This window comes from Excalfactoria chinensis, chromosome 2 (genome assembly GCF_039878825.1).
Source record: "Excalfactoria chinensis isolate bCotChi1 chromosome 2, bCotChi1.hap2, whole genome shotgun sequence".
In the NCBI taxonomy this organism is placed as follows: Eukaryota; Metazoa; Chordata; class Aves; order Galliformes; family Phasianidae; genus Excalfactoria; species Excalfactoria chinensis.
In genome coordinates, this window is record NC_092826.1 from 56,519,468 (window position 1) to 56,532,621 (window position 13,154).

A 13,154-nucleotide genomic window follows, 5' to 3' on the forward strand; every position below is an offset into this window, starting at 1 on the left:
ATCATGCCCGTATTTGAAGACCAGGACATGTGCAACCTCAGAGAAACACAATGTAGCAGTATGGCACTTCACTAGGAAAAGAGTCTTTTTCTCACATTTCTCCTGTTGCTCTCACTGAACTCATTTCAGGTGCCTTAACCAGGCATTAATGACTTTGATCTTCCAGATCTGCTTGTGGAGTGCTGAAAGGTTAGGCTGGTGCAGCCATCCACCCCTCAGGATGCAGCAGGATGACCGGGGTTGGTCCTGCTGCAGTGGAAGCCATCCTCACTGAAACTGTGCACTGCAGCCAGAACATTTCCGAGGCTGTCTTACCTCTCCCTCTCCTCCAGTAAGCATCCTCGTCTCCTCATTTTATAGGTGCAATTAGGCAGCCCACGTGCCGTGTTTCTATAATGTGGCTGCTACGCCAAGCGCAACAAGCAGAGCGCTGCGATTGGTGGATATTTCTATGGCCCTGGGAAAGGAGACATACTTCTGCCTTCCTTCAGTGTGATCTAAGCTCAGGAATTCGCCTTTCCGTTCGCATCGGGGGTGCCAAGCCACCTGTAACAAGGGCACTGGCTCGGAGCAGGTGCTACGGCGGCTGCTGTCCCTATGGAGACGCAGCGGCGGAGTGCGGAAGGGGCGGACGAGTTCTGGATCAAAGGTTGTCCTCGCGGAGCTTGAAGGGAGCCGGGTGACCAGGACTCACTCGATGGCAGCCGCTCCCCGCCCTACATTAGTGGTTTTTTAAAAGGAACGCACTACAAGGGGGAATTCCAGGGAGGCAAAGCCCGTGAGGGCCGCAGAACAACACAAACGCCGCAGGGACACTGCAGAGAGCACCCCCCTCTCCCGCTCAGCCGGACACCCCTCGGCTTAAAATCGGGAGGGGGAAATCAATATCAAAACGGGGTCTTGGGGGCGGCCCGGACCCTGGGGAGGGTGGGATCGGCCGGGACCGCCGGCCGCCGGCAGATGGCTCCCGTGGCCGCCGTGCCCTCCGCAGCGCTGGGGCTGGGGGGAAGGAGGGGCCGGCCCGGATCGCGCTGCCCTGGCGGGGGCGGGCGCCATGGCTCCGTGAGGGCGATGCTCCCGGTGGGCGCGGGCGGGCGGCTCTCGCGAGGTGAGCGAGGCGGGCCGGGGTGAGGGCTCCGGCCCTGCTGCCCGCTCCTCCGCCGCTGGGGCCGGGGTGGGGGGGGGGGAGGCGGGCGGCGCGGAGGGACCGCGAGGGGGGAAGGAGGGAGCCTCGGGGCGGGGGCCACCCGCTCTCCCGCCCTCCCTCCCGCCTCGGGGCCGGCCGCGGGCGATTCTTCCCCTGGAAATGCCCCTCCCGGCCGCCGGGGCAGTCGTGCGGCGCGGAGGGAGCGGGCGGTGAATTGCCCCCTTCCCTCCGTCGGCGCGCACACACACAGGCGCAGGGCCGGCCCTCCTCCCCCGCCCCGCGGATTTCATGCTCGCCTGGTTCTGCGGAGGGACGGCGCGCCGCTGAACAGCCCCGCCGGGCAGCGCCAGCATGGCCGAGGAGAGCGCCGAGCTCCCCCGCGAGCTCATCGGTAAGGGCCGGGGCCCGGCGGCGGGACTGAGGGGAGAGCCGGGGGCGGCTGGGCTGCACGGGGGCTGCGAGGCCGCGCCGCGGGCGGTTGGTGGGGGCCGGGGGGGCTGCGGGGAGGCCGGGCTGCGGCCCTCCGAGGGTCCCCGCGGGCGGGGCGGGGGACCCGGGGGGCAGCGACACGCTTGGGGGGCTCTCAGCCGGGGGGAGCCGCGCTGTCATCAGGTCCCGGAGCCTTGCAGAAGCTCTTTACGACGCTATGGAGGCTTTACGTGTCTTGTTTAATTCCCTCTGGGCATTGGCTAGTTCAAAACTCATTTTTTATATCCTGCGTGTGTGCACATACGAGAGGCTATTTGTAATTAAAGTTTCATGGCCGCACGCAAACAGCCCTCCCGTGCTCCGCGGTGCACGCTGAAGCAATGGTAGCTGCTGATGGAGACCTCCTGGAAATGCTGTCATCGCTGCTGGGAGCTCTCAGCACATGGATCGTTGGCAACCGGTGTCATACGGGGATAACGGGTCTGCTGCTTCAGGACCTGATGTCACCCTGTTCGGGTGTCCTTTGGGTTTGGAAATAGGCTTGCCTCTTGAAGTGCAAGTTGAGGTCTCACCTGTGGGGGAGTGAATAACTTCAGTGAATAACTGCCATAAAGGCAGATGGAAACAAATCTGTCAGGCAACAAGGTGTGTGTTGCCTCGAATACAGTTTATATAAGCATTTCCTCCTTCATTGACACTGTTGCTTTGACATCCATTGCTGCAGCCAGGGAGTGCTTTTGCTGGGATACAGATGTAACGCTGACAAAAGCTTGGTGAAAATCCGCCTGGAAAGTTGCAGTTGTGATATGGTAGTATTTGTGCATCTGTTCCAGATACCCCTGTGCACCACAGGCCGGGTGCAGTGTGTGTTACAGGGAAAAGCAAATCTGAGCATCCTTGAGCACTGTAACACGTTCCATCCTCTGATGGCCTCGAGCAGTGATATAAAATGCCCCTTCACCCTGATCCTGGTGCCCTGTGCTCACCCACCATGTTGTCTGCATTCTGTGGGGGTGTGTGGAGCTGGTTGTGTGGCAAGCTTGATGTCCACATGTTAACAGGCAACTTTATAAATAGTCTTTGGGGAATAACTCTGCTTTGAGAGCGGGACAGAAGGATGGATCTTAAGCCTTAGTGATTGCGTGCATGGAGAGGGGGGGAAGGACTGTCTGAGCTGCTGCTTTTGTTGTTACTCACTTCCTGTGTGACCTTTGTCAGGTCATGTTGGTCATAGTCTTTAAAAAAAAGAAAAGAATTTTAAAAGAATCCACCTGTTCACACTGGCTTGCCCAGATCTGCTCCTGTGTGGTGCTGGTGTCTGAAGGTAGTCACTGGTGTAGAAAATGAGTGAGCGCTTGAAATTGAGAGCCTTAACTTCGTATCTCTAGCACCCGATCTGACAAATCTCTTTGCAACTCTCACCTACCACCAACGCGTACTGAATAGTTTGCAGACACATGGGAAAATACCTGTGGAACTTAAATCTTCTCGTAGACACTTCTACAGCCCTTTTAAACAGGTACAGCCTGATGCCGTGTTGCCTGGCTAAGCCCCAGGCCCTTTCTCTCCCCAATGCCACTTGAAATAACCACAAACCCAGGCAAGAGGAAGTCTCAGAACGCAGCTCCCGCTGTCAGGAGGGAGGATGGGGTTGGACTTTCCCCTGGTCCTGTTACCTGACTGCCTGGGAAGCTGGCTGCCCGACTCCCTGCCAAGCCTAAGAATGCTGGCAGTCTGCCATGGGCTGCCTTCCTGGGCTGGCTGCTACTGAGGAGCTCTTGTTTCCTGATAGGAAAATTAAAATTCCTGGGGTAAATGTCCTGTTTTGGCAGAAAACCCCCCCCTCCTTCTGGCAGAGTCACACTGAACAGGCTTATTTGTGACCTGTGTGCCCTTCTGCCCTACAGGCAGGGCTCCTAGACTTGATGTTTGGATGAATGCAGTCAGGTTATCAGAAGGAAATAGTGCAGGAAAGCTAGAGCGCTGTGGTTAAAAGCCCTACGAAGAGCCTGCAATCTTCTATTTTAGCCTTTTAACTTTAGCCTGTGCGAAGGTGAAGTGTGTGCACCTGGGGAGGGTGGAGAGTTGCCTTTGAGGGCTTTTTTTCCTGCGGCAAATAGGTTAATGTGTTTAAAAGATTTCTTTCTCATGCCTTGTATGAAGGTGCTAGGGAGCAAAACGTATGGAAGGTGCCAAGTTGGCTCTTCCTGACACACTCCTCTGTTTATCTGCTACTTACATCAGTGTTAGTCATTGTATAAGCTTTCTGACATGATTCCATGTGTGTAAGTTCCCTTCAGACCAGGGTTAAAGTCTTTAGGGGAAAGGCTGGTTCACTTGGCACAGACAGTCTCTGTGTGTGTATGCCCATGCATGTGAACACTTACGGCAGCTAATGTGACTTTGTTGGCACCGTGAGGTGGCTGTGGTGTCATTAGGAGTTGGGCTGAGACCAGGGCTGCCTTGCACAGCACCCGCTGCGTAGCTGTCAGATGTTGGTGGCTGGGAGTTGGATCTTGAATGTGCAATGCATAAAATGTGCCAACGCTTGGTTTTCCATCCTCTGACCACTTAGCGCCCTGATAGTAACAATAAAGGATAGTATTTCTGTAATACAAGAAGTTAATTGGCTTCAGCAAGCTTTTCAGGTACAAATAATAGCAAGTGAGGAATTTGCTGTATTTTCCCTAAGCAGAGCTATGCAATGCTAGGGCTTGTCTTGGGAATGCTTTTGATGTGTAGAGCTGGAAAGAAATACAAAATAATGTTTAGAATACCAGCATATGAAATATCGAATCCTACCGTAACAAATGTAAATTACTGTGTGGATGATGTACTTGATAAAAGTTGTGTTAGGTGGTGGTTAGCACTGACTGTTGCACAGGCACAAGTGCAAGAAACATAGCCATGGGTCTTCCTGAGAACGTGACTATGAAATCACTTTCCTTCTTATGTTGACACAGAAAGCATTTAATTAATGTATTTTCTTTCAGAAAGCATCAGGGATGTTATTGGGAGGAAAATCAAAATCTCGGTCAAGAAGAAAGTAAAGCTGGAAACCAAGGGAGACAAAGTGGATAACAAAATATTGGTGAGTATGACAGATGGATTCAACTTGTGGAGGAAAATGCAGCATCTTTCCAGAAGGCATTAGTATTTCTCTTGAAAGATCCCTTGAATTTTTTGTGTACCCTTAGATGTACAATGTCACTTCTTTTTTTTTACTGGTTTGCGTAGCAAGTTGGTGTGCAGTGTGCATGTTTATCACTGGTTTATTCTTCATAGTTAGGGCATGGCCTTGTGGATTTATGTGAAGATTAAGTGTTACTAAAACCTGTTCTAAAATAATCTGCTGCCTTTGCTGGTGAGGTTTCTTGTTTACATCAGTAAGAGTTTTGAGTGGATGAGAAATGGGAAAAGAAGTCTGTAGTATTACTAATCTCGCGAGGCTCTCTTGAAGTTGTTTTGCAATGAAGAGCAACTATAAAGTTGTTGTGCTTCTAGAACTCAAATGGCTATTTATACTTCTTAGTATTAAGTCACTATCTGCATTTTAAAAGAAATGCTTACTGTGTGGGATCCTCCATTGTCATTCCTAAAACTGTAGTGGGGGAAAGTGTCAAATTAATCTCGCTTAAGTGTGCTTTCCTGTTTCGTCAAGAATAGTTTTGCTGTCCTCTTTTGATAAGAAGAAAGCTGCAGTAATGAGCTGGTTTGCGTGCATACTGTCTCAAATACTTGGATATGCAAAAGGAGATAGGACTTCATTTCTTCTGATACCACGCTGTCAGGAGAATAACAAATGCAAATAGCTACAATACTGCTGTGATACTTTGCAAGATGTTTTAATATGTGTTGCTTTTTATGGAGAAAAATGCTACTGCATGTTTCATCACCAGGACTTCATTAGAGATTTTAGATACTTGCTCCATGTGGATAGTCCGTGGCTTTTAACAAGAAAACAACATGATTAATCAGTTCTAAACTATCTTCATGCAGTATGAATTTCTTATTCCTGGGCAGCAAGACTGTTGATAACCATCTGTCTTTCAGTGAGAGTAGCTACTAAAGGAATCTGAAATATTTTCTGCTTAGTATCTACCCATATTATTTATAGCTCCTGAGTTAAGTTTGTTTCTGTACCGGAAATAGTTGAGGATGTGAATGTTTGTTGATCATCTCTATTTACTTGAAAGCCACGTTTACAGGGAAGGCTGACAGTTTCCATGAAGCAGTAACGTTTGATTGACTTCTTGACTTGCACAGAATCATTATTAATATCAATAGTGAAATATGTTGTGGAAGTACTGTAGTACTGTTCTGACCTAATGGGACTGAAAGAATGTCAAGCGTTGAATTCTCAGTGTAGCATCTGAGGTTTGTGCTATTCAGTGGTGAAATGCCTAAATGTGATGACTCAGATCATTTTTTCCCCTGTAATCTCCTAAGCTCTCAGGTGGGAGACTTTAATCTTTTATGGCTGGAAAGGTACTGAAAGGGAAGGAACCTCTTTAAGGGGTTCTCAGCTTTCTTGAGAGTAGCTCTCGTGTGCTTGCATGCTGCCTTCCTTGTACAGGGTAAGCCTTTCAAGGATATGAAAGAGGGTGTTGTGTGGTAGAAACACTTATTCATTGATGCAACCATGCAGAGGACTTGTATTGCAGGAAAGGAGAGAATGCTTTTGTGGTTAGCAAAATTGACTGTTGACTGCTGGGACTGGATTTCATTTTCTTCTGCTATGGAGTCCCTGTGTGAGGCAGTACAAACCACTGTCTTTATTATTATTATTATTATTTTTAATGACATTTCTTTACCTGTGTGTGTTATGTATGTGTACCTTTACTTTATGTAGTTTTCTTTGCAGAAGTGCTGGGTGCCTTCTGCAGTGGCTGAAGCCAACGGAGACTGTGGTTTCTTTTTAGGACAGAGTGTTCTCTGAGATGCAGGGTGATCTGAAGAAGTGCTAACAGTTACACCTTGAGTGTCTTCAATTAGTGGAGACTTTGGCATTTCTGTGTCTAGATACTCTAATTTCTTCTCTGTGACAGAGGAGATAAACCTTCCTCTCCTCGAAGGATTCTGAAAATAAACAACCTTGCTTCAGAAACATGCAGGTGCTTTGTGACAGCCACCACAGAAAACCACACAACAAAAAGAATTCTTGCACTTCAAGCTAGGATTTAATGGTATTTGGCAAAAAATACATATAGCTGCACGTTGTCCAATGAGAATAAAAGTGAGTACTGAGTGGCCATGCCTTGAGTGAGTGTGTCAAGCTGAATGAAGTGCTGGTGGCAAAAGCAATTCAGTACGTAAAGTCTATATCCTTAAGTGCGTGCATCAGAGGGCTCAAACATGACTACGTGGGCAACCTTTATGCCAGTGCTTCTTGACTCCTGAGAGCTTAGTTTTGAGATGCTTATGCTCTTCTGAGCAAGGCCTCTTGAGTTCATGTGTAGCAATTAATTGTTTTGAGATTTAGATTTCAATTTTATTAGTAGTTAAGTGTTCAGAAGCAAATTAACCAGCATGCAATGGATTCAGCGCTTAACAAGTAGAAAACCCTGTTGCACTTGGTGTAGCTAACACCAGCACTGTGGTGGTATGCACTCAAGGCGTTAGAGGAGGTTGATCGCAGAGGCTGAATGATCTCTTATCCTTCCTAAGTAAATCCAGCAACACCAGTGACACTTCAAGAAAAGGAGATTATTTTTAAAAGGCTGTGCTTTGCGTGTAGCTGTAAAAACACTTGACCTCTTGCCCTGTTGTTCACGGTGTATTCAAGATATAAAATACTAGAATATGGATATAATCATTCACTTCAGTCAAGGCAGTATGCTCTAGCAAATACCTCTTAATTAAGATGAAAAGAGTGCTGCTTAAGATGAAGACTGTTAAGATGGTGAAATTGGTGGATAAAGTCCATGCCTGCCTTAAAATAGCTTTAGAAGCTTTAGGATCTCAGACTTTGGTGCCAGAGTTTGGAAATTATGACTTGGGAGTTTTGATACAAGATATATTTCTCACTCTGCATGGCTGCCTTGATGCCTCAGTAATCTCAGTTTGCACTTATTTGCTTTATCAATTAGTCATAATGGTATAAACCAGCAAATGGCACTGGAATGGACTGCCCAGGGACGTGGTGGAGTCACCAACCCTGGGGGTGTTCAAGGAAAGACTGGATGTTGTGTTGAGGGACATGGTTTAGTGGAAGCTAGTAGTAATAGGTGAATGTTTGGACTGGATGATCTTTTAGATCTTTTCCAACCGTGGTGATTCTATGATTCTATGAAATGTGGCAAGACTCTGGATTGACTCTGAACTGCCATGTTATATGGCCACAGAGATAGAGGCTTCAAACTGCTGTCCAGCCCTGAAAAAACAATAACCAATTTGAAAAACCAATGGCCAGCCTCACTGGGCCTCAGGTGAGTCCCCAAGCAAATAGGGTGAAACCACAGCCTACCCAATCTGTCCTTCTACTGCTGTAGTAGAGCCAAGCAGCCTTGAGGGAGAACCTGGAAATACTGGATATAGTGGAGCCCTTGAACAAGTTGCAAGGGCGGCAGCCATGCAGGGTTCCCACCATACCTGAATGGTGCCATGGATGTTGGCCAAGGATAGCTGTGCACCAGTGCCCACCACCAGGTCCATAGAGCTAGGGAAGATGAAGGCTAAACCAAAGAGTTAGGTCAGTGGGGTCAGCCAGGAGATTGGCTAGATTCCAGCCAAAACTGAAAGCTGGCGCTGAAGTGCTGCTGTGGAGCAGTGAGGTCCTGCTCCAGGTCAAGGCTTTAGCCAGCCCTTTGTCAGCAGCTGGAGCCTATCTGTGCCACTTCAGGACAGGTGCAGGAAGCCAAACCCCAGCAGAGCCTCTGGCACACACTTCTGAGCTCTGTGTTCTTCCTGCCCAAGGAGAGTGCTGTTGCAAGACTGGTCTAGTTCAGCCACAGCTGATATGTGTGTAGTGTTCTGAGTTGTAATTTTAACACTGTTGGTTCTGTTTTGGCACCATAAGGAATCATTCATGGTGCCCTGTCCAGGAGAAAAAATTGTTTATTGTGTTGCTTTTTAACCCAGAGGCCTCTGTGATTGTCAGGTTGCCACCTGCAGACCATTTCCAGTAGGAAACTGGGCTTCTTGCTTTCAGTGTTCATGGTGCTACTCTTTTTCCCTCAAAATCCAAGGTATCTGTAGTGTTTTGATGAATACTTCCCATTGCAGTTTCTTCCTATCAGCAAGTCATTGAAAGGTGCAAACTGTAAGGCAATATAGTATGTCTGATCAGCTTGTTATAAAATACTTCGGTTTTTAGGAGTGATTAATGATGGACAAATATTCCAAAGTGCCTCTTATTTTTATTCTGCCTTATTAACAATAAAAGGGAATAATTATGGCCTGGTTTCTTTTAGGTTAGTTTTGCTTTCCAAGTGAATCTCACACTCAGTGCAAACAGCTACATTCTCTGTACGGCTGCTCTGTTGTGATTTTGTTTTTGTTTTAACGTTTTCCTAACCTTAAGGTCAGGAGGGTGTGATGTGATGTAGTAACTGAGAGCACTTTATTAGGAAATCCCGTTGAGGAATCTCGGTTACGCTGCTGCCCTCAGGTCATTTGCGTTCTCCTTGTTAAAATATTGCAGCGCTACTTCTGGAACCATGACAGTTGCTTTGGCAGGTGGCTCTCCTTGAAATACTCTGTATGCACAACATGGATTTACCGAGAGTAATTCATATGTCCTTGTCATGTTTTTTTCTGGGGGGAGGAGGGGTAGGGGGCTATGTTGCCAAAGACTTTGAAAATGAATTTCCTACTTTACTCCTGTAAATAGGTTTGTATTTATTGTGTGCACATGGTGTGAGATTTCATAGTCTACCTGTAAAGACTCACTGCTAAAGAGTGAAAATTTATTACAAATAATAATGATAAATATATATATATATATGTATTTACTTTTAAAGGATCAGTTATGGTCCTCCTTTGCGCTGTCCATGTGGCTGTGCGAAGAACCTGGCTGAAATTACTGAAGCAGCTGAGTAAAGCTGAGCTGCTGTGCCTGTTCAGCTATAAGGATAGCAGTCTCGGAGTGGAGGCAGTAATGTTTTGCAGAGCCAAAACTATTTTTGGATTAAAAGCTTTGGCGCTTGTTTCCCATTGCTCATCTTTTGTCATGATCCGTCTATAGTTTTCAATCTGAATAGGGATGAAATTCTGTATCCAAGTAGGTGCAAACATAAAAAAAATATTCACTTCTGTTAAATCACTGAGACATGAAGCTCACAGGGTTGTCCAAGGTTGGCTTTACATAAAGTGTGTGCTATCTTGCGCTTTATATCATGACAGCTGGTGTGTGAATATGATCTTCAGTATGGACATTCTTGTAGAATAATGGTGTTTCCTCTTCTGAGCCCACAACACTGAGTGTTATGACATACATCTTAAGTGTGTATTTATAAATATGAGAGGAGGTAGGTGTTGGTACATCCCTCATGTCAGGAAATGTAAATAAAGCAAGAGAGAGTAATAAGAGAGATGTGAAAATATATTTTAATCAGTTTATAAGATGAGTCTTAAATCAACTGAACTGTGGCTGATTGCTGCAGAAAACTGAAATAATAAGAGTGCTGCTGGAAAGAGAACTTATGAATCCAGTTGTATTGGTGTGCAGTTAATTTATTAGTCATAGAATCATGGAATCACTCAGGTTGGAAAAGACCTTAAAGAACATCAAGTCCTACCCCACCCAACCATACTACCCTGACTCTAATAACTCTCTGCTAAATCATGTCCCTGAATCTAGAATCAACCAAGTGGAGAGAAATGGTACCCTTCCCTGTGGGTTGTTGGGGCTGGGAACTGAAGTTTCTTCTTCAGTTTCTCATTATGACTGCTACTTCCAGTTTTCCTTCTCTTCGCCTTCCTTATTTCTAACCTCTCCCCCACTGAAAACACGTACTGCGGGAAGAACTATGTGTCTTGCGTTTTAAACCAGTGTCGATGCATTTGTATAGCTTTTTAGCATAATAATAGGAATAAACTGTGAGGCAGTGCTCGGGCATTCTGCTCCTTTCCCTCAGGTTTGTCTGCCTTAAGGGTAAGCAGTAATCTACTCTCTAATTAAATTGGCCTTTGACCAAAGCGAAACAGTCCTTTTTCTCTGGCTACCCAAGCAAAAATGCAAATTTTCCACAGCCCTGGCTCTTCTGTGTCCTTTTGAGTGCAGCTCTGCCCCAAGTTGTATGCTGTCTTTGACACTTGATTCAGGCATGGAAGATTTCTTGCATGTTGAGAGTATTGTGCGTTCTTACGTTCTCTGTAGCACGTGCTTTTGGAGGGTAGAGTTATGACTTCATCAGAAGATCAGCTTGCTTGCACTTGGCTTCTTTAACTTTGGATAACTGGCGCACCTAGGAAAAGGTGAGAAAAGGTGACTGCTTCCATTGCCTGGAAAGAGGCTGCCTTTGTTCTGCCTCAGGTACTTAGCACTCACCTGTGCATCCTTATCTGTGCTCTGCTAGGAGGAAAGGTAAACGCTGCCTCACTCTTAGTGGCTTCTGGTTTTCTTTTCACGGCTCTCAGGAAGACAGGGCTGGTAGGGAGAAGGACTCCACTGTGGATCTGAATGAATGACAGACACATAGGATCTTTCCTTCTATCAATTTTTCATAACCCAATAAAAGAATCTATTTTCTTTAAACCATCATACTCTTTCTATTTCTTTTGCTGCATATATAATGTACCAAAGTGGTTTGCTAATGTACTTTTGTTTCCAGAGTGCCTGACTCCCCGCCACTCTAATTTATGATATGCAACCTTCCTAAGTGAGGATTTGCATTGAAATCTATGCATGAAAGTGGCAGAGGAGCGAATATTACACATAATTTCCAAAAGCTTGAAATGAAAAATATAAAATGAGCATTAGGGTCAAATTCTTGTCTGAGTCGCTCTTCACCCAATGATGGCTGTATTTTCAAGTAAGAAGGCTTGGGGGGAAGGGAGGGAACAGAATATGTGGTATTTGATGGACCAGTATAAATGCAAAACTCTTGTCTATGTTGTTTTTTCCCCTCATGGCTTGCTTTGTCTGCCTGGAGAGACTTACTCAAAGAAAAGATTTCTTGCCTCTGAAATGTGGCTCTCTTTACTGTAAGTGATGTGGGGGGGATGCTTGAAAAAGGCCACAAGGTCTGCTAATTGAAAAGCCAGTGCCATGCATGGTGAAAAATGCTGTCTGTTGCTCAAGAGCCCCTCTCTTTGGCCATTACTGTGATGGAGGATTTGGGAACGTGTCCAATTTGGCTAATGATTAAAATATTTACTTGGGATCACCTACTATTCTGCTGCTTGCTTTTTTTTTTCTCCTGGCAGAAGTAATTTAAATCTGTGTAAGATAATTACAGGCCCAGTATGTAAAATTATTTGTTAAATGTAATTGCTGCTAAATGTGCTTTGTATTGCTGCTGCAGTCCCCAAGCCAATTCATGCCCTCGTTCTTGTCTAATCACTCCCTATTTCTAAAACACCCCCTCTGCCACAACTCATGAGTGATAGCGTTTTGGTTAATGATGGGTTCCTTAATTTGAACACTTAAGATGATAAAGTATAACCATGAGAATTTAATTACAAAAGGCAGGGCTCGATAACCCTGCATTCCTGAAACTGCCTCACCAAAGTTAATTGGCTTGCTCAGGTTAGGGGGAGCCAAGGTAGCAGAACAAGGTCCAGCTATCTGCAACTTGGGGGTTTAACATTAGTATATTGAAACAAGTTTCTGCTGGTTGGTGCAAACTGAGGAGGAAAGGTCACAGCTGAAGTGCCTGCAGGGTATAAACCAAAAGCAAGTGAGGAGCAGCTTGTACTTGAACAGGTGATATTTCTGGTTCTTCTTTGCACACTGACTCTTATAAATGTTGAAAATCATGGACTTTTCTTAGAGGGCTGAATGTTCTGTGGCTTATTCCCTGGGCTGATAGATGGCATTTGAATCCCTGCACATTGTAGAAGACGGCTGTAACAGGACAATAAGCATAAATATGTGTGTGAAAGGATGGAAAACAATCGTGTAGAGGCTGGGCCTGGGCCTATTTTCTCCTTAAGAGTTCTGACCTGCATTGCTTTTTTCAAGGAGTGTCTATACTTGTTTCTTTGCTTTTTGCATAGGCCAATAGATACATTTAACTCTTTCTGCTTACTACAGTTAAAGCAGTGGTTAGCAAGCAACAGGCACTCTGCAAAGTAGGCAACAGTGCATTTGGACTTGTTGAAAGCTCTCTTAGTAGCCACTGCTTAGGAAGCTGAGGCCACTTGGAGCAAGCCATTTCTATTTCATGCTCCTCGGTGTTTGGAAGATGAGAGACACGTGTTTATGAAATATGCACTTCAGGTCCTCTAAACACATCCTCAGTTTTCTGACCGAACTGTATCCTCCATGTGTCCATCAAACTCTGATAATCCATTGCCTATGTAAGGCTTCACGAAATTCTGTGGATTTGAGCTATCAATACCTACTTATTCTTGAGGCTGGAGTGGGAAACAAGAGGGTAATATAGTTGCTACAGAGAGGTTTCTACTTAGATCT

General features: G+C 45.9%; 1 protein-coding gene across 3 annotated transcripts in view; it reads left to right on the forward strand.

Moving 5' to 3' along the window:
* The first annotated feature begins 1,029 nt into the window (after positions 1-1,029).
* Positions 1,030-13,154, forward strand: part of CARMIL1 (capping protein regulator and myosin 1 linker 1) — a 172,123-nt gene continuing 159,998 nt past the window's right edge. For 2 of the 3 annotated variants that reach the window (XM_072329261.1, XM_072329263.1), the window contains exons 1-2: positions 1,322-1,538; positions 4,570-4,667. In XM_072329261.1, coding sequence (XP_072185362.1) covers positions 1,499-1,538; positions 4,570-4,667 — 138 coding nt within the window. In that variant the 5' untranslated portion in view covers positions 1,322-1,498. Of the gene's footprint in view, positions 1,109-1,321; positions 1,539-4,569; positions 4,668-13,154 lie in introns of those variants that run through there. The other variant, XM_072329262.1, reaches the window with a different exon arrangement.